The 27,174-nt window shown below is 40.0% G+C and overlaps 2 protein-coding genes and 1 long non-coding RNA gene across 4 annotated transcripts in view; 2 read left to right on the top strand and 1 right to left on the bottom strand.

The window, feature by feature from the left end:
* LOC143266763 (uncharacterized) overlaps positions 1–27,174 on the bottom strand; it is a 230,770-nt gene that overhangs the window by 5,308 nt on the left and 198,288 nt on the right. The gene's annotated exons all lie outside the window — the stretch shown is intronic.
* Positions 1–27,174, top strand: part of LOC143273128 (3-beta-hydroxysteroid sulfotransferase-like) — a 291,023-nt gene that overhangs the window by 247,300 nt on the left and 16,549 nt on the right. The window lies entirely within an intron of this gene.
* Positions 88–24,683, top strand: LOC143273218 (sulfotransferase 2A1-like). Its single transcript, XM_076571583.1, has 5 exons — positions 88–413; positions 16,278–16,425; positions 16,542–16,782; positions 20,809–21,017; positions 24,463–24,683. Exons 3-5 carry the CDS (start codon positions 16,650–16,652, stop codon positions 24,475–24,477), a joined length of 357 nt encoding a protein of 118 aa, XP_076427698.1. The 5' UTR covers positions 88–413; positions 16,278–16,425; positions 16,542–16,649; the 3' UTR covers positions 24,478–24,683.

The raw sequence follows: 27,174 nt of genomic DNA, 5'->3' as shown, positions 1-27,174 counted from the left end.
AACCAAAAGAAAGAGGAAATATAAAAACTAATACAGCATGACATGAAAAAGGAGTTATAATGAGAGGCAACAGTGAAATTAAGAAAATTATTAGAGTTTACCTTACAGATTCCAAAAAACTGGAAAATTTAAAAGATATTCATGAATTTAAAATTTTTTTGTTAAATTTTTTCCATTCATTTGCACACCAATCTAAGATCCTCCTCTTCGCTCCTCCCATCCCCCCAGCCTTTCACTCACACACCACCCCCCACTACCTCCCTCACAAGAAGACAAGGCCTCTTATGGGGAGGCACAGCCAGCAGAGCAAGTCTAAAGCCTTTCCCCTGCCTCAAGGCTGCATTGTAGGTAGTGGTCTCCAAAAAGCCTGCTCATGCACCAGGGATGGATTCTGAATCTGTAGATTGCTTTTGGTAAAATTGTCATTTTTACTATGTTAATCCTATCTATCCATGAGCATGGGAGATCTTTCCATTTTCTGATATTTTCTTCAATTTTTTTCCTTCAGGGACTTAAAGGTCCTTCACTTGCTTAGAGTTTCCCCAAGATATTTTATATTATTTGTGGCTATAGTAAAGGGTGATATGATGTTTCTCTGATTTCTTTCTCAGCCCTTTTTATCATTTATATAGAGGAGGACTACTGATTTTTTTTAGTTAATCTTGTATCCTACCACCTTACTGAAGGAGTTTATCAGCTGTAGGAGTTTCCTGGAAGAATTTCTGGGATCACGTATGTACACTATCATATCATTTGCAAATAGTGAAAGTTTGACTTCTTCCTTTCCGATTTGTATCCCTTTGATCTCCATTTGTTGTCTTATTGCTCTCCCTTTTCATTTCTGATTTTGTTAATTTGGATGTTCTTTCTCTGCTTTTTGGTTAGTTTGAATATGGGTTTGTCTATTTGTTGATTTTCTCAAAGAACCAACTCTTTGTTTCTTTGATTCTTTGTATTGTTCTCTTTGTTTTTATTTTTATTGATTTCAGCTCTCAATTTGATTATTTCCTGGCATCTATTCCTCCTCGGTGACTTTGTTTCTTTTTGTTCTAGAGATTTCAGATGTGCTGTTAAGTCACTAGAGGGTGATTTCTCCATCTTCTTGATGTGGGTATTTAGTGCAATGAATTTTCATCTTAGAACTGCTTTCATGGTGTCCCATAAGTTTGGATATGTTGTACTTCCATTTTCATTGAATTCTAGGAAAGAAATTACTTTCTTTATTTCTTCCTCGACCCATTGGTGATTCAGTAGGTCATTATTCAGTTTCCATGAGATTATAGGCTTTCTGTAATTTTGTTTTTGTTGAAATCTAACTTTAATCCATGGTGGTCTGATAAAATACAGGAGGTTATTCCAGTGTGTGTGTGTGTGTGTGTGTGTGTGTGTGTGTGTGTGTGTGTGTGTGTTGTGTAGATTTGCTTTGTGACCGAGCATGTGGTCAATTTTGGAGAAGGTTCCATGAGGTGCTGAGAAGAAGGTATATTCTTTTGTGTTAAGGTAGAAAGTTCTGTAGGTATCTATTGAGTCCATTTGAGTCATAACTTCTGTTAGTTTCCTTATTTCTCTGTTAAGTTTCAGCCTGGCAGATCTATCCAGTGGTAAGAGTTGGGTGTTGAAGTCTCCCACTACTAGTGTGTAGGGTTTGATGTGAGATTTAAGCTTTAGTAATGTTACTTTTACAAATGTGGATGCCCTTGTATTTGGGGCATAAATGTTCAGAATTGAGACTTCATCTTAGTGGATTTTCCCTGTGATGAGTATGTAATGTCCTTCCTGATCTCTTTTGATTGACTTTAGTTTGAAGTCTATTTTATTAGAATTTAGGATAGCTACACCAGCTTCCTTTGATTGGAAGTCTTTTCCCAGCCTTTTACTCAGAGGTAGTGTCTGTCTTTAAATTTGAGGTGTGTTTCTTGTATGCAGCAGAAGGATGGATCCTGTTTTCATACCCATTCTGTCAGCCTTGTCTTTTATAGGTGAATTGAGACCATTGATATTAATGGATATTAATGACCAGTGATTGTTAATTCCTATTATTTTTTTGTTGATAGTGTTGTGTGTTTCCCTTCTTTGTTTGGTATTGGTTGATGGGATTATCTAATGCCTATGTTTTCATGGGTATATCTAACTTCCTTAGGTTGGATTTTTCCTTCTAGTGCTTTCTGTAGGGCTGGATTTGTGGATAGGTATTGTTTAAATCTGTTTTTTTTTTCCAGAAGTAAAAAGTAACATGGAAGCTTTATTAAAACAAGGCAATAAAAAAAGATGAAAATACATTACAAGGGAAGAGCAGACCTCAGGAGTAAAGATACTAAGGGGCCCCAATGGTTGTGTACTTCTATTGATGGATTGGGAGAGGAGGAATGAGTTACCTTACTAGAAGCATAATTTGAGTGTTTTTTTAAAAAAAAAAAATGTTTTTATTTTATAATTTACTTAATTTCACATACCAACCACGGATTCCCCCATCATACCTCCTCCCACCCCCCAGCCTTCCTCCATATTCCACCCCCCATTCCCACCTCCTCCAAGGCAAGGTCTCCCTTGGGGAGTCAGCCTAGCCTGGTAGACTCAGTCAAGGCAGGTCCAGTCCCCTCCTCCCTACACCAAGACTAAACAAAGTGTCCTAGCATAGGCCCAGGCTCCAAAAAGCCACCTCATGCACCAAGGACAGGTCCTGGCTCCACTATCTGGGGGCCTCCCAAACAGATCAAGCTATTCAACTGTCTCACTTATTCAGAGGGCCTGGTCCAGTTCCATGGGGGCTCCTCAGCCATTGGTTCACAGTTCATACATTTCCACTGGTTTGGCTATTTGTCCCTGTGCTTTTCCCAATCGTGGTCTCAATATCTCTCGCTCAGACAATCCTTCTGCTCTCTTGCCTATTGGAGTCCTGGAGCTCCACCTGGGGCTCAGCCATGGATCTCTGCATCTGCTTCCATCAGACACTGGATGAGAGTTCTATCATGACAGCCAGGGTGTTCAGCCATCTGATCACCAGAGCAGATCAGCTCAGGGACTCTCTTGACCATTGCCTGTAGTCTATAGTGGAGGTATCTTTGTGGATTTCTAGGAACCTCTCTAGCACTCTGCTTCTTCCTATTCCCCTGGGGTCTTCATTCATCATGGTATCTCCCTCTCCATTCTCCCCCAATGCTGATGATCCAGCTGGGACCTCCATCTCCCCTAACCTCTCTTTCCCCTGACCCTTCCCCTCCATTAACCCCTGCAACCCCCAGTTTGCTCATGTAGATCTCATCTATTTCTCTGTCATTGGGTGATCCCTGTGTCTTTCTTAGGGTCCTCTTTATTAGGTAGCCTCCCTGGAGTTGTGAGTTGCAGTCTGGTTATCCTTTGCTTTACATCTAGTATCCACTTATGAGTGAGTACATACCATGTTTGTCTTTCTGAGTCTGGGTTACCTCACTCAGGATGATTTTTTTTCTAGTTCCATTCATTTGCCTGCAAACCTCATGATGCATTGTTTTTTTTTTTCTACTGAGTGGTACTCCGTTGTATATATGTACCATATTTTATTTACCCATTCTTCAGTTAAAGGGCATCTAGGTTGTTTCCACATTCTGGCTATTACAAATAATGCTGCTATGACATAGTTGAGACTGTGTCCTTGTGGTATGATTGAGCATTCCTTGTGTATATGTGCATGGGTGGTATAGCTGGGTCTTGAGGAAGACTGATTCCCAATTTTTTGAGAAACCGCCATACTGATTTCCAGAGTGGCTGTACAAGTTTGCATTCCCACCAACAGTGGAGGAGTGTTCCCCTTGCTCCACATCCTCTCCAACATAAGCTGTTTTCAGTCTTTTGGTCTTAGCCATTCTGACAAGTATAAGATGGTATCTCAGAGTTGTTTTGATTTGCATTTCCCTGATAACTAAGGATGTTGAGCAATTCCTTAAATGCCTTTCAGCCATTTGAGATTCTTCTGTTGAGAAATCTCTTTAGCTCTATAGCCCATTTTTTAAATTGGACTGTTGGTTATTTTGATGTCTAAATTCTTGAGTTATTTATATGTTCTGGATATCAGCCCTCTGTCAGATGTGGGGTTGGTGAAGATCTTTTCCCATTCTGTAGGCTGTCGTTTTGTCTTATTTACTGTGTTCTTTGCCCTACCAAAATTTCTCAATTTCAATAGGTCCCGTTTATTAATAGTTGCTCTCAGTGTCTGTGCAACTGGTGTTATATTTAGGAAGTGATCCCCGGTGCCAATATGTTCAAGACTACTTCCTAGTTTCTCTTCTATCAGTTTCAGAGTAACTGGATTTATGTTGAGGTCTTTAATCCACTAGGATTTAAGTTTTGTGCACGGTGACAGATATGGATCTATTTACAGCCTTCTACACATTGATGTCCAGTTATGCCAGCACCATTTGTTGAAGATGCTTTCTTTTTTCCATTGTATATTTTTGGCTTCTTTGTCGAAAATCATATGTTCAGAGGTGAGCAGATTAATGTCAGGGTCTTCAGTTCAGTTCCATTGGTCCACATGTAGGTTTTAATTCCAGTACCAAGCTGTTTTTTATTACTGTAGCTCTATAGTAGAACTTGAAGTCAGTGATCGTGATGCCTCCAGAGGGTGTTTTATTGTACAGGATTCTTCTGGCTATCCTGGGTTTTTTGTTATTCCATATGAAGTTAAAATTTTTTTCCAGGCCTGTGAAGAATTGTGTTGGTATTTTGATGGGGATTGCATTGAATCTGTAGATTGCTTTTGGTAAGATTGCCATTTTTACTATGTTAATCCTATCTATCCATGAGCATGGGAGATCTTTCCATTTTTGGACATCTTCAATTTCTTTCTTCAGGGACTTAAAGTTCTTGTCACACAGGTCCTTCACTTGTTTAGTTAGAGTTACCCCAAGGTATTTTATATCATTTGTGGATATTGTAAAGGGTAATGTTTCTCTGATTTCTTTCTAAGCACATTTGTCATATATATATATATATATATATATATATATATATATATATATATGAGGGCTACTAATTTTTTTGAGTAAATCTTGTATCCTGCTACATTACTGAAGGTGTTTATAAGCTGTATGAATTCCCTGGTTGAATTTTTGGGGTCACTTATGTATACTATCATGTCATCTGCAAATAGTAAAAGTTTGACTTATTCCTTTCAAATTTGTATCCCCTTGTTCTCCTTTTGTTGTCTTATTTCTCTGACTAGAACTTCTAGTACTATATTGAATAAGTATGGGGAGAGCAGACAGCCTTGTCTTGTTCCTGATTTTACTGGAATCGCTTTGAGTTTCTTTCCATTTAATTTGATGTTGGCTGTTGGCTTGCTATAAATTGCCTTTATTATGTTTAGATATATTCCCTGTATTCCTGATCGCTCCAAGACCTTTATCATGAAGGGGTGTTGGATCTTGTCAAATGCCTTTTCAGTATCTAGTTAGATGATCATGTGATTTTTTTTCTTTCAGTTTGTTTACATGGTGTATTGCATTGACAGACATGTTGAACCACCCTTGCATCTCTGGGATGAAGCCTACTTGATCATGGTGGCTAATTATTTTGATATGTTCTTGGAGTCTGTTTGCCAATATTTTCTTGAGTATTTTTGCATCAATGTTCATGAGGGAGATTGTTCTGTAGTTCTCTTTCTTTGTTGCATCTTTGTTTGGCTTGGGGATCAGGGTTATTGTAGCCTCACAGAAGAAGTTTGTTAATGTTCCTACTGTTTCTATTCTGTAGAACAATTGAAAGAGTATTGGTATTATTTCTTCTTTGAAGATCTGGTAGAATTCTGCACTGAGACCATCTGGGCCTGGGTTTTTTCTTTCTTTCTTTTTTTTTTTTTTTTTTGATTTTTTTTTTTTTAGTAAATTTATTTTACAACATCATTTAGTTCAACATAATAGCCACAGATTCCCCTGTTCTCCCACTCTCACCACCCTCCCCCTCCCCCCACCCCACCCCCGATTCCCACCTCCTCCAGATCAACTTCTCCCCCAAGGACCGGGATCGACCTGGTAGACTCAGTCCAGCCAGGTCCAGTCCCCCCCTCCCAGACCGAGCCAAGCGTCCGTGCATAGGTCCCATGATTCAAACAGCCTGGTCATGAGTGGGAACAATGAAGGGCAATGGTCGAGGGAAAGAGAGTGGGAGATCCTAGCTGGATCAAGAAAAGAGAGGGAGAACAAGGAATAGGAGACCATGGTAAATGAAGACCACATGAGAAGGGGAGGAAGCAGAGAGCTAGGAAGGCCCACAGAGATCCACAAAGATACCCCCACAAAAGACTGCTGGCAATGGTCGAGAGACGGCAGGAACTGACCTACTCTGGTGATGGGATGGCCAGACACCCTGTTAGTTGTGCCATAAACCCCATCCAAGGAAGGTCTGAGGAATCTGGATGCAGACATCCACAGCTGGGCCCCTGGTGGAGCACTGGGAGTCTAATTAGTGAGAAAGAAGAGGGTTTATATGAGCGAGAATTGTTGAAGCCAAGGTTGGATAAAGCATAGGGACAAATAACCAAATGAATGGAAGCACAGGATCTATGAACCAAAGGCTGAGGGGCCCCCAACTGGATCAGGCCCCCTGAATGGGTGAGACAGTCATTTGGCTTGATCTGTTTGGGAGGCAGCTGTGTGTTGGTGCCGGGTCCTGGGCTCATTGCATGAGTTGGTTGGGAGACTTTTAATGACTGCTTCTATTTCCTTAGGGGTTATAGGTCTATTTAAATAGTTTATCTGGTCTTGATTTAACTTAGGTATGTGGTACCTATACAGAAAAATATCCATTTCTTTTAGATTTTCCAATTTTGTGGAGTAGAGGTTTTTAAAGTATGACCTGATGGTTCTCTGGATTTTCTCCATGTTAGTTGTTATGTTTCGCTTTTCATTTCTGATTTTGCTAGTTTGGATGCTCTTTCTCTGCCTTTTGGCTAGTTTGGATATGGGTTTGTCTATCTTGTTGATCTTCTCAAAGAACCAACTCTGTTTCATTGATTCTTTGTATTATTCTCTTTGTTTCTTTTTTTTTATTATTGATTTCAGCTCTCAATTTAATTATTTCCTGGTGTCTATTCCTCCTGGGTGACTTTGCTTCTTCTTGTTCTAGGGCTTTCAGATGTACTGTTAAGTCACTAGTGTGAGATTTCTCCAACTCCTTTATGTGGGCATTTAGTGCTATGAATTTCCCTCTTAGCACTGCTTACACAGTGTCCCATAAGTTTAGGTATGTGGTATATTCATTTTCATTGCTTTCTAGGAAGTCTTTAATTTCTTTCTTTCTTTCTTCCTTGACCCTTTGGTGATTCAGTTGATCATTATTCAGTTTCCATGAGATTGTAGGCTTTCTGTAATTTTTGTTGTTGTTGAAATCTAATTTTAAACCCTCGTGGTCTGATGGAACAGAGGTGGTTATTCCAATTTTTTTGTATCTGTTGAGATTTGCTTTGTAGCCAAGTATGTGGTCAATTTTAGAGAAGGTTCCATGGGATGCTGAGAAGAAGGTATATTCTTTTATATAGGACGGAATGTTCCATAGATATTGATTCAGTCCATTTGAGTCATAACATCAGTTAAATCCCTTATTTCTGTGTTAAGTTTCGATTTTGCAGATCTGTTCAGTGGAGAAAGTGGGGTTTTGAAGTCTCCCACTATTAATGTGTGCGGCTTTATGTGTGATTTAAGCTTTAGTAATATTTCTTTTACATATGTGGGTGCCCTTGTGTTTGGGGCATAAATGTTCAGAATTGAAACTTCATCTTGGTGGATCTTTCCTGTGATGAGTATGTAATGCCCTTCTTGATCTCTTTTGATTGATTTTAGTTGTAAGTCTATTTTGTTGGATATTAGGATGGCTACACCAGCTTGCTTCTTAAGACCATTTGATTGGAAAGACTTTCCCTGCATCAGAAAAGCACACAGTGGAATCACCTCACCACTGACTGGCTTTTTCTTTATTTTCCCAAGCCCTCTGAGCAAGTATTGGATCATTTTGTTGTAGTCTCTCTACAGAAAATTACACAAGTGCTTGAATTCCAAAACCTCCCACTGGGTACCTCTGCCTTCAGGCAGCTCTGTGCTTTCACTTCCCACCAATCACAAATGCTGCTTTTGCACATGAAGATTGCTGGCAGTTTGGCTCCTTTCCCCACCCCATGGGTTGTGGGCTTTCCCTAGGCCCCCACCTCAGGCTGCTGACATGCAATCAGAGGCAGCTGTCCTCAGGCAGGCTGTACATTGCCTGTGTTTTCTGCTCAGATGTGCTGCACAGCAGAAGTCAGCCTCACACTTCACAATCATCATCATCAGATTTGGTGAGACAATTGGGAATTCTTAACGGGGGGGGGGGGATTAAATTTTAAAAAAGAGAGAGAGTCTTTCTTAAGTTAAAAAATTGAAAACACTATTATGATGGAGGGAGTTAGGTCTCTGTATGATTACAAAATGGATAGTTTAAAAATGGAACAATTAAGCTGGGTGGTGGTGGTGGTGGCGGCGGCGGCGGCGGCGGCGGCGGCAGCGGCGGCAGTGGCGCACACCTTTAATCCCAGCACTCGGGAGGCAGAGCCAGGTGGATCTATGTGAGTTCAAGGCCAGCCTGGGCTATCAAGTGAGTTCCAGGAAAGGCGCAAAGCTACACAGAGAAACCCTGTCTCGAAAAACAATAAATATATATACATATATACATATATATATATATGTATGTATATATATATATATATGGAACAATTAAATGAGAGGATAATAACTTAGATGGGATATATGTAATGTCAATTATAAACATTATTGGTTTGATAATACTTGTTTCATTACTTAAAACTTTGTTGATATGAGTGCCATGATGCAGGACTTGAAAAGTTACTACTGATAATATGCAAGCCCTACAACTAATTACTAAAGAAAATAATTCAGTTTTTTGTAGATGAAATTCTAAATGATCCTATTAAATAAAAAAATATGGTTCCTAAAATTGGATTAAGGCATGAGAGAGATCAGAGGAATAACAACAGCCATATCTAATCTTACCTCACCAACTCACAGCTTCCAAATTCGAGATACAACCTCTCTACCCATGCCTATATGACTTGCTATTCTGCCATCTGACTTACTCTCTGTGTCCAACTACATCACTTCCTCTTTCTGCCCAGGTCTGTCACTTCCTGTCTGTCTATACAGACCTCCAGACCTCCATGGTTAACTTGTGTTGATTTTAAGGCATGTTCCAACACACTTGGCTCTGTTTCCAATGTAGCCTTCAACTCATGGAGGTCCAGAGTTGGATCCATCTCAAAAGAGATCAAGAAGGACACTCATCATAGGAAAGATCTCTGCCTGCCAAGTGGTAGGATTAAAGGCATGTGCTAAACATTGCATGACTTTTGTGTTTACTTATAATGGCTGACTTCTTCCCTGATCCCCAGACAAGCTATATTTATTAAAGCACAAATAAAATGTCACCACATTTCAGCACAAATCAAGTATCACCACAGTTTTGACTGATAAGTTTCAAGCCTTAGAAAAACTTATTAAAACAGATAACAGAGATATTCAGACACTGACAGAGGAATTTAAAGGAGAACCAACCTCACCATTACAGTATAAAATTAGAGGAACAGCCCAAGGTTATCAAACAAACAACCTTCATTCATCCAATCTCCTTATGGGAACAACTGTGAGATGACAGGTATCCCAAGGCTATGTAAGAGCTGAATGGATTCCAGTGGCAATGTTAAATTTGAGGAGATTTAAGGAAGCAATAGTCTCATATGATATAGATTCACCTTTTGTGAGGCAGAAGTTAAATTCATGGTCAACTAGTAAAAGAATTGTCCCACCAAACTAGTAAGACTTGGTTACAGCAGTATTGGAATCTGGTCCTCCATTACAGAGGAAAGATGAGGCTAGGACCATTGAACATTGAAGTAGGGCTAGAGTTATTGAAATTCCTCAAGACCAACTTCTTAAAGACAGAGATTATGCTGATGGACAAAGACCGCCTCTATATGATGGCCACACCCTGGCTCTATGCTGTGAAGCAGCTTTGGATGCTTGGAACAGAACTGAAGAAGTCAGAAAGAGAATTGAGTCATTTACTAAAGTTATACAGGGCCCAAAAGAAACCTTCACTGATTTTTTTTTACAAAGATTGAATTCAACTGCAAATAGAATTATCCCAAATTCAGAAGCTAGGCAAATAATAAATGGAATTTGGCTTTTGAAAATGCTAATTCACAATTCAAAAGGAATATTAGGCCTTTAAAGGCAGTATCAGCACCACAGAAGAATGGATCTGAGATACAGTCAATATTAAATTGTATAACCATGGTGATGCTTGGATAGGAGAGGTGATTTTCAGAGGCTTGAAGAAAAATCAAAATGTCAAATGTTTCAATTATAACAAACAAGGTCACCTAAAAAGGGATTGTAGACAGGACATTCCTGGATACAATCTTGTTTCTAGGAATAATCTCAACAGAAGGCCACTGACTTCTGGAGTATGCAGAAGGTGCAACAAAGGCTGGAATTGGACCAATGAGTGCAGATCAACAAGGGACAGACAAGGTAACACTTTGCCATTAGGAAATGCCTTGGGGGACCTCTTGCAGGCGCCCATGTCAAATGTGGTTCAGTCACTCCCTGTAATCATGCGGGAAACTCCTCCCCAGAGCAATTAAAGGACCTAATGCCTATTGTAAAAAATCATACTGTTCTGGATGACAGAACAGCTTTAGAGGATAAATAAATAAACTTTCAGGAGAAACCATAAAGGAAATATTTTGGCAAACTTCAATAAATGATCAAAGACTAAAAAGCTAAAAATATGAATAAATTACATTGTAAATGAAGGTTTTGTATACATAGGGGAGATGTAACAATAATTACAACAGAATCTTGCCACCTTAATGTAGGAGTTTATCAGCTGGTTCCCTAATCGAAGTTTTTGGGTCACTTATGTATGCTATCATATCATCATCAAATAGGGCAATTTTGACATCTTCCTTTTCAATTTGTATCCCCTTGATCTCCTTTTGTTGTCTTATTGCTCTGGCTAGAACTTCAAGTACTATATTGAATAAGTATGGGGAGAGTGGACAGCCTTGTCTTGATTCCTGATTTTATTGGAATCGCTTTGAGTTTCTCTCCATTTAATTTGTTGTTGGCTGTTGGCTTGCTGTAAATAGCCTTTATTGTGTTTAGGTATGTTACTTGTATTTCTGATCTCTCCAGAGTCTTTATCATGAAGGGGTTGGATCATGTTGGATTTTGTCAAAGGCCTTTTCAGCATCTAAGGAAATGATCATGTGTTTTTTCTTTCAGTTTGTTTATATGGTGTATTACAATGACAGATTTTCATATGTTGAACCATTCTTCCATCCCTGGGATGAAGCCTACTTGGTAATGGTGAATAATTTTTTTGATGTGTCCCTGGATTTGACTAGCCATTATTTTCTTGAGTATTTTTGCATCAATGTTCATGGACAAGATTGGTCTGTAGTTGTCTTTCTTTGTTGCATCTTTGTGTGGTTTGGGTGTCAGGGTAATTTTAGCCCCACAGAAGGAGTTTGGTAATGTTCTTCTGTTTCTATTGCGTAGAACAATTTGCAGAGTATTGGTATTAGCTCTTCTCTGAAAATCTGGTAGATATCTATGTTGAAACCATCTGGTCCTGGGCTTTTTTTTTTTTTTTTTGGTTGGGAGAATTTTAATGATCGTTTATATTCCTTAGTGGTTATTGGTCTATTTAGATAGTTTATTTGGTCTTGATTTAACTTTTGTATATGGTACCTATCCAGAAAATCATCCATTTCTTTTAGATTTTAAAATTTTGTAAAATATAGATTTTGGAAGTATTACCTGATGATTCTCTGGATTTCCTCTTTGTCTGTTGTTATATCTCCCTTTTCATTTCTGATTTTGTTAATTTGGACGCTCTTTCTCTGCTTTTTGGTTAGATTGGATATGTGTTTGTCTATCTTGTTCATTTTCTCTAAGAGCCAACTCTTTATATCATTGATTCTTTGTATTGTTCTCTCTGTTTCTATTTTATTGATTTCAGCCCTCAATTTGATTATTTCCTGGTGTCTGTTTCTCCTAGATGCGTTTGCTTCTTGTTCTAGAGGTTCCAGGTGTGCTGTTAAGTTACTAGTGTGAGATTTCTCTATCTTCTTTATGTGGGCATTTAGTGCTGTGAATTTTCCTCTTAACACTGCTTTCATAGTGTCCCATAAATCTGTGTATGTTGTACATTCATTTTCATTGAGTTCTAGGAAATCTTTAATTTCTTTCTTTATTCCTTCCTTGACCCATTGGTGATTCAATTGGGCATTATACAGTTTCCATGAGATTATATGCTTTCTGTAATTTTTGTTGTTGTTGAAATCTAACTTTAATCCATGGTGGTCTGATAAAATACAGGAGGTTATTCCAATTTTTTGGTATCTGTTGAGATTTGCTTTGTGACCAAGCATGTCGTCGATTTTACAGAAGGTTCCATGGGGTGCTGAGAAGAAGGTATAGCCTTTTGTGTTAGGGTAGAATATTCTGTGGATATCTATTAAGCCATTTGAGTCATAACTTCTGGAAGTTCCCTTATTTCTCTGTTAAGTTTCTGTCAGGCAGACCTTTCTATTGGTGAGAGTGGGGTGTTGAAGTCTCCTACTACTCGTGTGTGGGGTTTAATGTGTGATTTAAACTTTACTAATATTTCTTTTACAAATGTGTGTGCCCTTGTATTTGGGGCATAAATATTCAGAATTGAGACTTCATCTTGATGAATTTTCCCTGTGATAAATATGTCATGTCCTTTCTGATCTCTATTGATTGATTTTAGTTTGAAGTCTATTTTATTGGAATTTAGGATAGCTACACCAGCTTGCTTCTTAAATCCATTTGATTGGAAAGTCTTCCCCTAGCCTTTTATTCTGAGGTGGTGTCTGTCTTTGAAGTTGAGGTGTGTTTCTTGTAAGCAGCAGAATGATGGATTTTGTGTTAGAATCCATTCTGTTAGCCTGTGTTTTTTATAGGTGAATTGAGACCACTGATATTAATGGATATTATTGACCAGTGATTGTTAATTCCTGTTATTTTTTTGGTGGTTGTTGAAAGACCCTAGCCCTTCAGGCTTACACCCCCAAGGCCCAGGAAATGAGAAACTAAAAATCTAGTTCCAAGGGCAAGCTGACTCAATCATTATTCAACCATCCCTGTAACAATGTAACAAAGTAAAAAAGATTTCTGTTAAGAAATGTGCTCAACTGTGACTGGGATAGTTGCAAGTGTTCCAGAAAGGACCACTGTGACCTTTATGTAAACTCCACTCCCGCCCTGATACCACCCTTGAGGTTTCAGGAAGAATGTACATGTGGATGTGACTGTAACCACTCTGTGATCAGACCATGATCTTAGAAACGAAATTGTATGGGAATTGTAATCTTATGGCTTCTGTGGGTTTTTCCTTTAAAAGCCCCCATGTGACTACAGTACAAGGTGACTCTTGCTCTTTGGAGCAGAGTTTGCCTGACTGTACAGCCAGTGCATTAATAAACACCTCTTGCTGTTGCATCAACTGAACTGGAGTCTGGGTTCTTGGGGTGCCCACTTGAGACCCTAGATTTTTGGGGTCTAACAGTTATGTTGTGTGTTTCCCTTCTTTGGTATTTATTGGTGTGTAACTATTTATTGCCTGTGTTTTCATGGGTGTATCTAACTTCCTTAGGTTGGATTTTTCCTTCTAGGGCTTTCTGTAGGGTTGGATTTGTGGAAAGATATTGTTTAAATCTGGTTTTATCATGGAATATTTTGTTTACTCCCTCTATGTTTATTAAGAATTTTGCTGGGTATAACAGTCTGTGTTGGCATTCATGGTCTCTTAGTGTCTGCATAATGTCAGATGACAGCAATGTTATCCAGCTATATGCTTGCCTGAGAGGATGAGAGCTCCTTCATGACTATGTAGATGTTCACGACTGTGCAGAAAACATTTTCTGCTCGTGGTTGGACATGAGGGACACACTGCTCCCCATTTCAGAATGGCAGTTTTTATTAATGGGACCCAATGCCTACAAGAGGAGGAATAGCCTTTCACATCAAAGGAATCAAAGTTGCAATATATTGGGAAAAGTGACTTCTTTCCTCAGAGGACAAAGACATTTAAAACAGACACAAAATCCTACAGCTCCTTCAGGCTGTCTGCCGGCCCCACCCCCTAGCCCCTGGTCTGGCACTGGTGCACTGTTAGGCTCACACGAAGAGCCAAGGTGGAGTCCATGGAGACACAGCACCACGGTCCCTTCCATTAAGCCCAGAGAATATGTTTACACCCTTGGAGCTCCCAGAGCTCCCTTCATGGAAGCCAGAAGGAATAAAAAGAATAACCAAAAAAAGGGCCACTGAATACCCGAGGGCTGGCTGGTTACCTCAGAGTCAAAAATAGTAATTCCTGAGATGACCTCTCCTAGCCCAGTTGGGCAAACTCATGGAACAACCCATCTGGAAAATCTGCCCTATGAGAATTGTTGCAAAGATATTTGGTGGCCTGGAGATTACCAACACTGACCAAACAATTTGGCAAAGCCTGTCTGCAGTGTGCTTGGAACAATCCCAAGCAGACCTACAAGCTGATACAAAAACGCGGGTCCTTCCTACCCATTTAAACATCCATAACTGGTCCTCAATGACATTCCACCCAGCAAAGGGGATGGATACTTGCTGGTTGTGGCATGCACTTTTGCAGGCTGAGTAGAATAGAAGCCTTTCTTACCTGCGCAGAGGATTAACCTGGAACTTGTGCTCATGCTACTTCCCCCAATCATTAGGATGGGTTGAGAGACTAAGTAGAACTTTGAATTTACACCGATCAAACATTACCTAGAAAGAGACCTCCCTTGGGCAGAAATTCGTCCACTTTTACTGTTTAGGGCATAACGCATGGCCTGTAAATGTAGTTAGTCTCCTTTTGAGACCCTGACTGGACACCCACCTCTGCTGCTCCCAAAAGCCTCAGGGGACCTCTGAGAGTATGGACACACACACCTTTTGCAGTTCTTGAAAAACTTGGCTGACACTGGACACAAAAATTGCCCAATCCTCAGCACTCTCTTAGCTCTTAAAGCTGAAGGTATCAAGCTGTGGCTACACCGCACGAGCAAGTCAAGGTTGCTGTAGAGCCCAACCAGGAGTGGACCATGAGAGCCCACCCAGCCAAGCCTCTGTGAAACTGGGCATCTCAAAACGACCTCAGAATGGGGGCAACGGCTCAGCTCCCACTCTGCCTCCTGATGTCCTTCTGGTTCTGTGGATGTGCACCTATACAGTTCCCACCCAGCATCTCTGACCCTGTCATGTAAATTAGTCTGGAGAAAAGACTTGTCCCAAGGCAGCTCCAATTCCTGGACAGCCATCAGTATAACTTAGCACCCCCTAGAGGGGCTCTGTTGTATCTCCTTCTGGTAGTGCTACTTGGGAATATGCCAGTCACATATCATCCCTCAGACCTCACCATTCTGTGATGGAACTGCCTGCACCAATAAAACAGACTATAGTTCCTTTTGGAGATGGCCCCAGCCAGTGACAGACTATGGACAAGAGAACAATTTGGGGAGAACATATTGTTCAAGAAATCAAAGTCACTCTTCAGAATCAGATTGATTCATTGGCAGCAATGTTCCTCCCAAACCACTGAGGACTTGATTACTGCTGAAAAGGGAGGCATATCCATGGTTTTAAGTGGAGAATACTATGTTTTTGCTGCTCAATCAGAAATAGTATGAGAAAATACAAAACAGTTATAGAGAAGAGAAGGCCAGAGGTAGAGTTGAGAGGCCATGAAGGGACTTCATGTGGACCCAGGCTGGCTCTGTTAATGGGGCCTCTTAGGTTGACCATAGCAGGACTTCTGTTAGGACTGTTCATCTTAGACACCCTGTCCAGGGTCATCAGAACTAGAGTAAAAAGAGTCAAGCTGCAGGTGACACAGCAGGTGGTATCAGCCGACTTCTTAGACAGATTCATAGGGTGCTATGAAGGTAAAGAGGAGGGAATGAAGTAGAATGAGGTAGTAAAGACCATTATTAGATGTTGATCTAGTGGCTTATTTTCTCAGTTACTTAAAGCTCTACTTGTATGGCCTATTTGCCAAAGGATAACTTCAAGTGGAACAAAATGACTGCAAAATGTAACTGAAAAAAAAAAAAGGTCATTGCCCTTAATGACCTGCTGACTACTTCTGTATTTTACATAGCTTATGTAAAATCTTGCTTGCTTGACTGCCCAAGCTTGTCATTTTAGAGTATAAAGTGGAAATGCAAACCAGACTTGGGACGAAAAACTTTCAAGAATTATGTCAGCTTCAGTCCACCAGTGACACTCTCGTTGCTGTTGGAGTGCTTGCTTATTCCAGAAAGATCACTGCAACACTGCTTGAAAACTCTGAAAGGTTTGTCACATTTAATTATGTCACTCTGCAAATCCCACCCATCTTAATTCTCACACCTGTATAAGTTCTGTTCTTCTGGTAACTCTAGAGGACTGTGCATTGCTCTGCTTTGACAGGTGGGCTCTTAGCAGCCTCCTCGGGAGCATATACGGGCCACTTCCATTCAACACTTGAGCGAGCCAGGCCACTTGGGGAGTCTCACTGAAGCCCACAACTGTGTCAAGATGACTGACAATATCTTCTTGTTTGAGGGGATCCGGATGGTGTCTGACTTTTTTAGTGTGGAGTCTCTGTCTTTTGCTCAGAACTTTTTGGTGAAAGATGATGATGTCATCATAGTGAGCTACCCTAGATCAGGTAAGAAAAGTGTGTGTGTGTGTGTGTGTGTGTGTGTGTGTGTGTGTGTGTGTGTGTGTGTGTGTGTAACTTGGGGGGGGTTAACTTATGTCTCAGTTACTGTTCTATTGCTGTGAATAGACACCATGGCTAAGGCAACTATAAAGGAAGATATTTATTTGGGGGCTTACTTACAGTTTCAGAAGGTTAGTACATAATCGTAATCATCATGGTAAGGGGCATGGTGGCAGACCAGAGACTGGCCTTGGGTGGGCTTTTGAAATCTCAAAGCCCAGCCTCAGTGACACTTCCTCCAACAAGTCTCACATCTCCTCCAACAAGAGCACGCTTCCTAATTCTTCCCAAACAGCTCCTGTAGCAGGAATCTTAAAAGTTCTTATTAATAAAATCAAACCTGAGGCCAGTTATTGGGGTGAATACTGGAAGGTCAGAGAGACAGAACAAGCCACAGCTATCTCACGTTGCCAATTCCTCAGCTGGTCCTGTTTCCTCAGACTGGAAGCTTCTGTGTCCTCATCTTAATGGCTCTCAGCTGAACTGCTGCTTAAAAGCTTGAATGCTTAACCAGCCAAATGCTTAACCAGGCCAAATGCTTCTAGTTTCTGGTCCTCATGCCTTATATACCTTTCTGCTTTCTACCATCACTCCCTAGGATTAAAGGCTTGCTTCCTGGGATTAAAGGCGTGAGTCACCATGCCTGGCTGTTTCCAATGTGGCCTTGAACTTGCAGAGATCCCAGATGGATTTCTGCCTCTGGAATGCTAGGATTAAAGGTGTGTGCTATCACTGCCTAACTAGTGGCTTTTCTGTTCTCTGACCCCAGATAAATTTAATAAGGTACACAATATTTTGGGGAACACAATTCCACCACAAGCTCCACTAACTAGAGATCAAGCATTCAAGCATATGAGCCCATGGGGACCATTCCCATCCAAATCACCAAAATCTGTATGCTTTTTCCCATGTTAGTTACACCATTTTATATTTCCACCAAAAAGGCTTATGAAATTTTTAATACATCAGTTCCCTAAAATCCTGTCCTTTTGGGATCTCAGGAGGCACAAATAGGAATGACTGATTAAAATATTGGTCAAAGTAAATTATATGTTTGAAATTATAAAAGGAAAAAAAAGAAAAACATGTAGCTTAAAACAAATACTGACTATTTATGATCAACTTAACCCTTGGTCTGCCTCCCCTGTGTACAGGTTAGGGAGTGGGGCTAAAAATACCAACCCTCTAATTTTGTTGCAGTGATTCAGGTGACCAGCTTATATCCTTGGCCTATTTATTGGGCATGGCCACTTTTTTTACACACAAAAGACCTCTACTAATTCAGAGATTACATGATATTAGAAGTTGTATGATAGGAAACTTGGAGATAGACTCTATCATCTATCTATCTACATATATATATACATATATATATATCATCTATGTACTATCTATCTATCATCTATATCTATCTATCTATCTATCTATCTATCTATCTATCTATCTATCTGTCATCTACCACCCTATATGCGACTTACCTATCTAACATGGTCTTAGACTGGTCCTGAGGCACAGATCCCTACATCAAGTAACTGTGTAACTGAAAAGGCACCCACATATCACTAGTCTGTCATTAATAATTAGCTCAGCCCATCATATTTTATGACTGTGTCTCCCAGGGAAAGGTACCTCTTGCAGGTATCCATTTGCTCTTGTCAGCTTCTAAATCTCGGGGTGCTCTCAAGAAACACAGAGCTTCTCTCTCAACCTGGGGATGGGAAATGTTGAGAATGGGATGGATATGAGGCTGACTCAGGGCTCACTCTCACTAATTGTCAGACACTGAGATGGGCAAGACTTGAACACTGCTTGATTTCCAGTTGGCTCTGCCATTTCCAGGTGTGTGAATGTGAGCACACTTTCTCATTCATGTCACATTATTTTCAGACAATAATTATTTGTACTTCGATAGTTGTTATCTTCCCTAGAAATACCCTGAAAAGACACAACTTTGGGGAGAAATGATTTTATTAAAATTTACAGTTGCAGGTTTCAATCCATCATTGAGAGGAACTCAAGGCTGAAAAGCAAGCAAGCTAGTCACACTATGTCCATGGTCCATGTAGAAATGACTGCGACTTTCTGCCTGCCTTCTCTGATCTCATATAGCTCAGGAACTCCTTTCTAGGAAACCGTGCTGCCCACAGTGAGCTGGGTCTTCCTATGTTAATTAACAACCAAGACAATCCCCCTCAGACCAACCTGATCTAGATAATTTCTCATTAAGACTTTCTCCCTGGAGGGATGAGAAAACTTGAAGTGAGTTCATGAAACTAGAAAGTATCCAGAGCAGTATCAAGAAGACAGGATGACAGGACAGGGTGTTGGGGTAAATGCTGGGGCTTTAAGCAAAGCTCTAGACCCCTCTCCCAACTGGGATAACTCTCAGATCATCTTATCATCAGTACATCTAAAGCAAAGCTCATGACCTTGTCAATCCTGTCCTGTAAAATGATATTTTCACCTCTTTCATCTCACTTTCATCTACATGAAAGGATTCCAGACTTAAAAAAAGAAGAAGAAGAAAAAGAAAAAAAAAGTTTGCGGGATGGGTAAGAGAAACAGGGATGAAATTTTAGCAAGCATTATGATTCATTTTGAAGAAAATGAGCTTTGGAGAAGATAAGTGTCTTGCTTGGCCTCTTGAAGCTAACAAAAGAAAGGGCTGCAGTAAAACCAGGGATTTTTGGTTTCAAAACCATTGATTAAAATACTTTAACTAGACATTCTAGACAGCTTGCTCTTCCCCCCCCCCATAAAGCAAGAAATAACATCAATAGCTTATTTCTGACATTCAGTATTATGAGCATCTTTTCATTTGCCAGAAGTGCATGCCTTAGTACTAACACAAAGGACCATTTTCAAGTGATATACTTTCTTTCTTTCCTGGTATACTTATATTCAGATGTGAGAATTGGTAGAGGTGAATGTCTCATAAGGAACTAGTGTTTTTCCAACTAAAAAACAAAAACAAACAAAAAACCAAAGGCTTTCCCCAAGTACTTCTAGTTTCTGTCAAGTTGAAAGTTGTAAGGATCACAGTATTCAATCAAGCCGTTGCAAATAGATACATAAATCAATACAGAAGTTAAAACGAAATTAATGTGGTTTATGCTATCATAAGGCAGAACCAGAGGGTGGGTCAGGAGGGATGACTAAACCTTTTTTCATACAGTCATCTTAGATACAAGATTTCTCATCTCTTTTTATTCTGCTAATGTCTTCATGAAGCCCTGGTAAGTCTATGGTACTCCATATAACCCTGTATGAGGTGGGATGGTAGGAGAGCAATCAGACTGCTTGTGCCTTCATTACCAATAAACCAAGCATATCTCTTTAATTTTTGTTATACTATTAAGATCTGATTAGACAGATACATAGACCTGGGAAAAATAGGTAAGTAGAAGGAAGTTTGACAAATCTATATAAAGCTATAATTAGATAAATGAGATGATGTGGTACGCCACTCACAGTATAGATTGTTGTTTCAAAAAAGGCTGTGGAGCCTGCTCCACAGGCTCCCTACAGGCCAATTTGATGGTGGCGTTTTCTCAATTGAGGTTTCCTTTTCCCAGATGACTCTAGCTTATGTCACATTGACACAAACAAACAAACAAACATAAATAACCAGCAGTGGTGGTGGTGGGTTAAAGGTGGAGGGCATAATAGAACACAGGCAAAAGGAAAGTAGAGAGGGGTATTACTGTAGGTGAAAAGTTTTAAACAGGGATGATATGAGAATTAGAGATATAAGGGGAGATGGGAGTTCAGGAACGGAGGAAGGATTAACCAAGATTAAAAAGTACGATGAAACCACATGGAAGGCAGTTGGCTTGTATCCAAGCAGAAAACACAAAAGTGAAACCTAAGAATAAAACCAAATGCAAATACCTTCATCATTCAACATATGAAACATTTTCTTTACTATGATAATGTAATGTAATTTGATTGTTCTCATTTTCCCACAACTAGGAACACACTGGATGATTGAAATGGTCAGTCTGATTGTCTCCAAAGGGGACCCTACTTGGGTCCAAACTGTCAAAAATTTTGCCAGGTCTCCAGGGCTTGAGTATAAAGATGAGCAGAAACTATTGCTGGACCAGGATGGACCACGTCTCATGAGTACACATCTTCCCATACAACTGTTTCCCAAGTCTTACTTCACATCCAGTGCTAAGGTGAGTAGATGCTGGTCTCTGTGATGAAATTTTTTTATATTTTATTTTATTATTTTTTTATTAAGAAAAATTTTAATTCATTTTACATACCAATCAAAGATGCCCCTTCTTCCCTCCTCCTGCCCCCCTAGCCTCCCCCTTCCAGCCCACCCCCCATTCCCTCCTACAAGAAAGAAAGGCCTCCCATGGGGGGGTACATTCAGTTGAGGCAGGTCTAAGACCCTCCCCCTGCCTCAAGGCTGTGTGAGGTGCTCCATCATAGGTAGTGGGTTTCACAAAGCCTGCTCATGCACGAGGGATGGATTCTGATCCTACTGCCAGGGGGCCCCCTAACCGGGTCAAGCTACACAACAGTCTCACTATGCAGAGGGCCTAGCCCAGTCCCATGCAGGCTCCACAGCTGTTGATCTAAATTTCATGAGTTCCCACTAGTTTGGTTTGGTTGTCTCTGCATGTTTCCCCATCATGATCTTGATGCCCTTGCTCATCGAATACCTCTTCTCTCTCTTTGACTGGATTCCTTAAGCTTGGCCTGTTGTTTGGCTATGAATCTCTGTATCTGCTTCTGTCTGTGATGAAATCTTAGGAGGACTCTCTTTCTTAAACTGGCACACTCAAGGGTGTGTCCAAATTTATGGCCTTGCCAGTTTCCCTAATACTCACTTGTATGGAAACAGCTGAACTCACAGTTCTTCATTAACTGGTTAATGAATGATTAATGTTATGAATATTTGTTAACTCGGAAGTCAGCTTTCAACTTTGCATTTTTCCTTTTCCTTTTCCATGCGTGTATAAGTGGTGTGCATGTGTTTGGGCATGGGAGTGTAGGGTGTACAGGCACTTGTGGATGGGTGTGGATGGAGGCCCAAGTTTGATGTCTAGAACCATTTTCAATCACTCCTCTGCCTTATTCTTTTTTTTGTTTTGTTTTGTTTGTTTTGGTTTTTCAAGACAGGGTTTCTCTGTGTAGCTTTGCAGCTTTGGGACTTTCCTGGAAATCACTCTGTCACCCAGGCTGGCCTCGAACTCACAGGGATCCGCCCACCTCTGTCTTCTGAGTGCTGGGATTACAGGTGTGTGCCAGCATCGCCGGCTTGACTTATTCTTTTGAAATATTTGTTCTCTCTCTCTCTGTGGGGGTGGGGGTGGGGGTGGAGTGGTTGAGGGTGCATGGCTCTCTTTCCACTGTGTGGGTCCCAGAAAGTTATCCCAGCTCCTCAGCCTTGGTGGCAAGTGCCCCTGCCCAGTGAACAACCTCACCAGTTCCCACCTATTCTTCTTGAGGCAGGGACTCTCAATCAAACACAGTTCACTGGCATGACTTATCTTGGGAACCAGCATGCTCTGGAGATCTCCTGAATCCACCTTCTGAGGGTGGAATTACAGGCAGGCTTCTCACTTGCCTGGCATTTATGTGGTGTGTTAGTCAGGGATCTCTATAGTCATAGAACTTTTGGAATGAATCTCTCTCCATATATATAAAGGGAATTTATTGGAATGACTTCCAGGATGTAGTCTTGCTAATCTAACAATGGCTAGTGGTGAATGGAAAGTCCAAAAATCTAGTAGCTGCTCAGTCCCCTGAGGCTGCATGTCTCAGCTGGTCTTCTGTATATGCTGCAATCCTGGAGAAGTAGACTTCAATACCAGTGAAGGAATGGATGTGCTGGCAAGGCGATGGCAGGCAGGCAAAGAAGAAGCAAGCTTTCCTTCTTCCATTGTCCTTATATAGGCTTCTGGCAGAAGATGTGGCCCAGATTAAAGGTGTATCTATCGGTGGCCAAGTCAGAGAAGTAGCAGATGGCAATTGACTTCAGGGGATAGGCCCACAAGCATGCAAGGCACTGATGGATGAATCTTGGACAGGCAAGCCCCCAAGAGCCTCAGCCCTAGAATATTTCTTGCTACTGCTGTGTCTTTGCATGTCTGTCACTGCCATTTTTCTCTGGTATCTGGTATGGTGTGAATGGGTGTGGAGAGATCCCCACTGCCCTTGATGTAGTATGATCATCTCTTGGAAATGTCCTGTTTTACTGGGCATTTTTACCTGTGCATTATTATGAAGATGACTTCCTCATAAGCTGTACTTTTTAACTGAAGCAATGATTTTATACAATAATAGAGTTAGTTTAAACAGGATTTTGATGATTGAGGATTTGTAATAAATATAGTAAGGCATTATGATAGAGGTTATTTTAGTGGAAAAATTAACATAGGTAAAGGTAGGATAAAACATTGCCTCTGTAGGATGCAGAGGATAAAACAATAAAACAAGAAAGTGTCACACAGCTAGAACACATGAGTTTCTATTGAGGAGCCATATAGACTGTGGCGTAGGTTAATGATTAAGAAAAACAACCGAGTCCCAGTAGCCCAGCTAGTTTAAATTCCTTTAATCTTAAGTTGGGAGATGTGTTCACAGGTTTCCCAGTGCATCATAGCTGAAACAAAGCTTTGAAAATGATTTAACGTTAGACTGAGATGTTTTTGTTAATAGCTTTAAGATGAAAAACATAAAAAGACAAATCTGAAGTTTTAGAAAGGCACATAGTTGAGTGAGGAACTCTTTAAGGTCAGGGAACAAGAACAAAGCAGCCCGATTATTGTTAGCTGGTGTGCCTTTCTTGCTTGGACGGTTTGGTGACCAAAGGCAGTGTTTAAATCCTTGTCCCCATTTCTGCCCTCTGCTTCCTGATATAAAGAACTGTGGATGAATATGTGTGCACCCTGAGGTTTTAAAATAGAGCTGACTGGTTCTTTTTCATATATAAAAGTTTAGATTCGTGATTCTTCTAAGATTATCTTTTAGCCGGGCGGTGGTGGTGCATGCCTTTAATCCCAGCACTCGGGAGGCAGAGCCAGGTGGATCTCTGTGAGTTCGAGTCCAGCCTGGTCTACAGAGCGAGATCCAGGAAAGGTACAAAGCTACACAGAGAAACCCTGTCTCGAAAAACCAAAAAAAAAAAAAAAAAGATTATCTTTTGAGATAAATTGTAAAATGCTTGGCCCTTCCTTTGTAACTACAGTAAGCAGTCTGCTAGTAGAAGAATTGACTTGAAAAATACTTTTGCTTACACTCTCTTAATCTATAACAAGTTGCTTGGATAATATATGTGGGTTCTTGGAAAAACTTGTTTTTCACCTGTAATAAGTAAACTGTTTAACCATGTAGGGGAAATGAAAACATCTTTTAAAAGCCTATATTCATTGTAATCATCCACTTGAAAAATAGAATGTAGCCACATTGTGATTTTCATATTGCTTGAAAGATTTTGGTGGAGTATATAAGCTGTAAGATTAAAAAACAAAGTAAGTTAGAAGAAAAACATCAAGAATGAGAGAAGGAAAACACCAGGAAAGATGTAGAGGAAGAATACAGAAGAATAAAGAAAGAGTCAGAAGAAAACTATCAAGAGAGTGTGTTGTCTTTTCCTTACTCCCTCAGATAAAAAAGCCTTAGTATGAGGACTCCATGGATTCCCTTCAAGCTCTGAGCTGCTGGAGGCTGGTCCTCATGGCAGCAGTATGTGCCTTCCCACCTCAAAATCTGGATCAAAGGCAGGTTGTCTTCCTGCCTCAAGATCCAGATCACAGGTGTGACCTCTGTTTCTGGATTGTATTTCATTCCAGGTATAGTCAAGTTGACAACCAAGGACAGCCATCACATGTGGGTTTCTGAGGATCCAAACTACAATCTTCATTTTTTTATGCAGCAAACATTTGAAGCAGTGGTTCTCAATTTTCCCAATGCTCAGGCCTTTTAATACAGTTCCTATGTTGTGGTGATCTCCACCCACTAGATTAGTTTCACTGCTACTTCATAACTATAATTTTGCTACTGTTGTGAATCACACTATAAATATCTGTGTTCTCTGATGGTCTTGGGGGACCCAGGTTGAGAAACCCTGCTTTAACCACGGAGGCATTTTTGTAGCCCCTCAACTGTTCTTCTAACAGTGAACCATGCATGTCAGAGGCAGCTATGTAAACTTTCTCAGATGGAAGATCAACTTGGCATCCTCTATCTCAGAGTTAAGGAAATAATGGAAGAGAAGGCAACCTTACATTGAGAGGGTCACAGATGTAGGGAAAAGGTACAGCTCATCCTTCGACCTCCACATGTGTGTTGTGGCTTTGTTTAAGTTTGGTTCAGGATGTGTGGCAATATGCAGTGCTGAAGTGAAGACACACATTTCTAATAAACTTTCTCTTTTAGGTTATCTATGTCATCAGGAATCCAAGAGATGTTGTTATATCTTACTATCATATAAGAAAACATTTTCACCTTTTGAACAATCAACAGACTTTTGATGAATGTCTTCCTGCATTTATCCAAGGTGACGGTGAGTGGAATCTGGACCACCAATTTTATATTTTGAAATCAAGGCAAGAACAGAGATCTGTGTTGCATGTTTAAAAGCTAAATCTGTGGGTCACAGCTGTTTAAAATTTACTCAGTGTGGGACAAGAAGGATGGTTTAGTTGTGTACTACTCTTGCAGATGTCCAAGTTTGGTTCCCAGCAATCATGCCAGGTTTCCCTCAAGGTCTTGTAACTCCATATCCAGGGGTCTAGCACTCTCTTCTGGCATCCCCAGACACTGCATTCATGTATGCAATACCCACACAGAGATATATATTTGCATGAAACTTAAAATATTAAAAACCAATGTTTTAAAATTTTACTCAGTGTGATGTCAAGAATTTTATGGACAACCAGATGCAATCTGATTTTCATTTAATGTATTTTTCACTTAGAAAAATCAATTCTTGTATGATATATTATATAGTTATAAATGATCATCTATCCTTTATTTTTATATTTTTCAATTGCATGTGTTCAGATATTATATTCATTAATTTAGTGTGTGTGTGTGTGTGTGTGTGTGTGTGTGTGTGTGTGTGTATGGGGTTTCACAAATGCCATTGTGTTGCCGAAGGGCTTCTTGCAGTCCCACAATCCACATATAAAATAATCACTCAGACGCTTATATTACTTATAAACTGTATGGCCGTGGCAGGCTTTTTGGTAACTGTTTTTATATCTTAAATTAACCCATTTTTATAAATCTATACCTCACCATGTCACTTGTGGCTTACCAGCATCTTTACATGTTGCTTGTCCTGGCAGTGGCTGCAGTGTCTCTCCCCCTTCTTCCTGTTTTCCCAATTCTCCTCTCTCTTTGTCCCACCTATACTTCCTGTCTGGTCACTGGCCATCAGTGTTTTATTTATATAGAGAGATATCCACAGTACTTTCCCTTTTCTTTTTTTTTTAAAAGGAAGGTTTTAACTTTAACATGGTAAAATTACATATAACAAAACGCGAGCAAGAATTACAGTTACAATATTAAAGAAGATGTCCTATCTATCTTATATTTGTGAGTTTAAGGTTTTATATCTAACTTATCTTTTATAATAACTGAGGAAATTACAACTATCTAGTCTTTAACCACATCAAATACCTGAGAAGGAACATAATGGTACCTGAGAAATGGTAGAAGGATGTAAGCAACTTTCGGGAATCTTGTAAGAGTAGACCAAGACAGCTGGCAGCCTGGACAGTCACCTAATGTTTCTCAGCATTGTTGGTGCATTCAAATTGCCTACAGGCCTAGAGTATATGACAGACCATTTTCATAAGCAGGAATTCTGAAAGACCATCTTACCCTGTCTTGGCAGAGTACTGTGGTCGCTTTCCTTGTGTCCCGCTTGTCCAGAAAGGACAGTATTGCATTCGTACTGTCAGCCGTCAAGGCAAGGGCAGTTCTTTGCCCAGTAGGCCATTTTGTGCCAAGAAGACAAACTTCCAAATGGAAATGTCTTAGAAGCCCAACATTCTCTCAGGATCAAATTGGCACAGCCAGGAGCAATTGTGTCTCATGTCAACAGAATTTTAAGTTATTTAAATGCCATATTCCCTAGGTCTATGAAGTGTTTGAAGATTACCTATCTATCTGAAATATATCTATGTATACCTAGAAGACTTAACTAACATGGCCACAAATATGATTATCATAGATGACCAATTATTAATCTATTTCTTAATTATCCATTACAATTTTAAATGAGTTACATAAACATAATACCTCAAACAAGAATAGAAATATATATATATATATATATATATATATATATATATATATTATAACAAAATT

This window comes from Peromyscus maniculatus, chromosome 1, assembly GCF_049852395.1.
Source record: "Peromyscus maniculatus bairdii isolate BWxNUB_F1_BW_parent chromosome 1, HU_Pman_BW_mat_3.1, whole genome shotgun sequence".
Classification (NCBI taxonomy): Eukaryota; Metazoa; Chordata; class Mammalia; order Rodentia; family Cricetidae; genus Peromyscus; species Peromyscus maniculatus.
The sequence above is the reverse complement of the archived record's forward strand: the minus strand, read 5'-3'. Positions and strand labels throughout refer to the sequence as shown.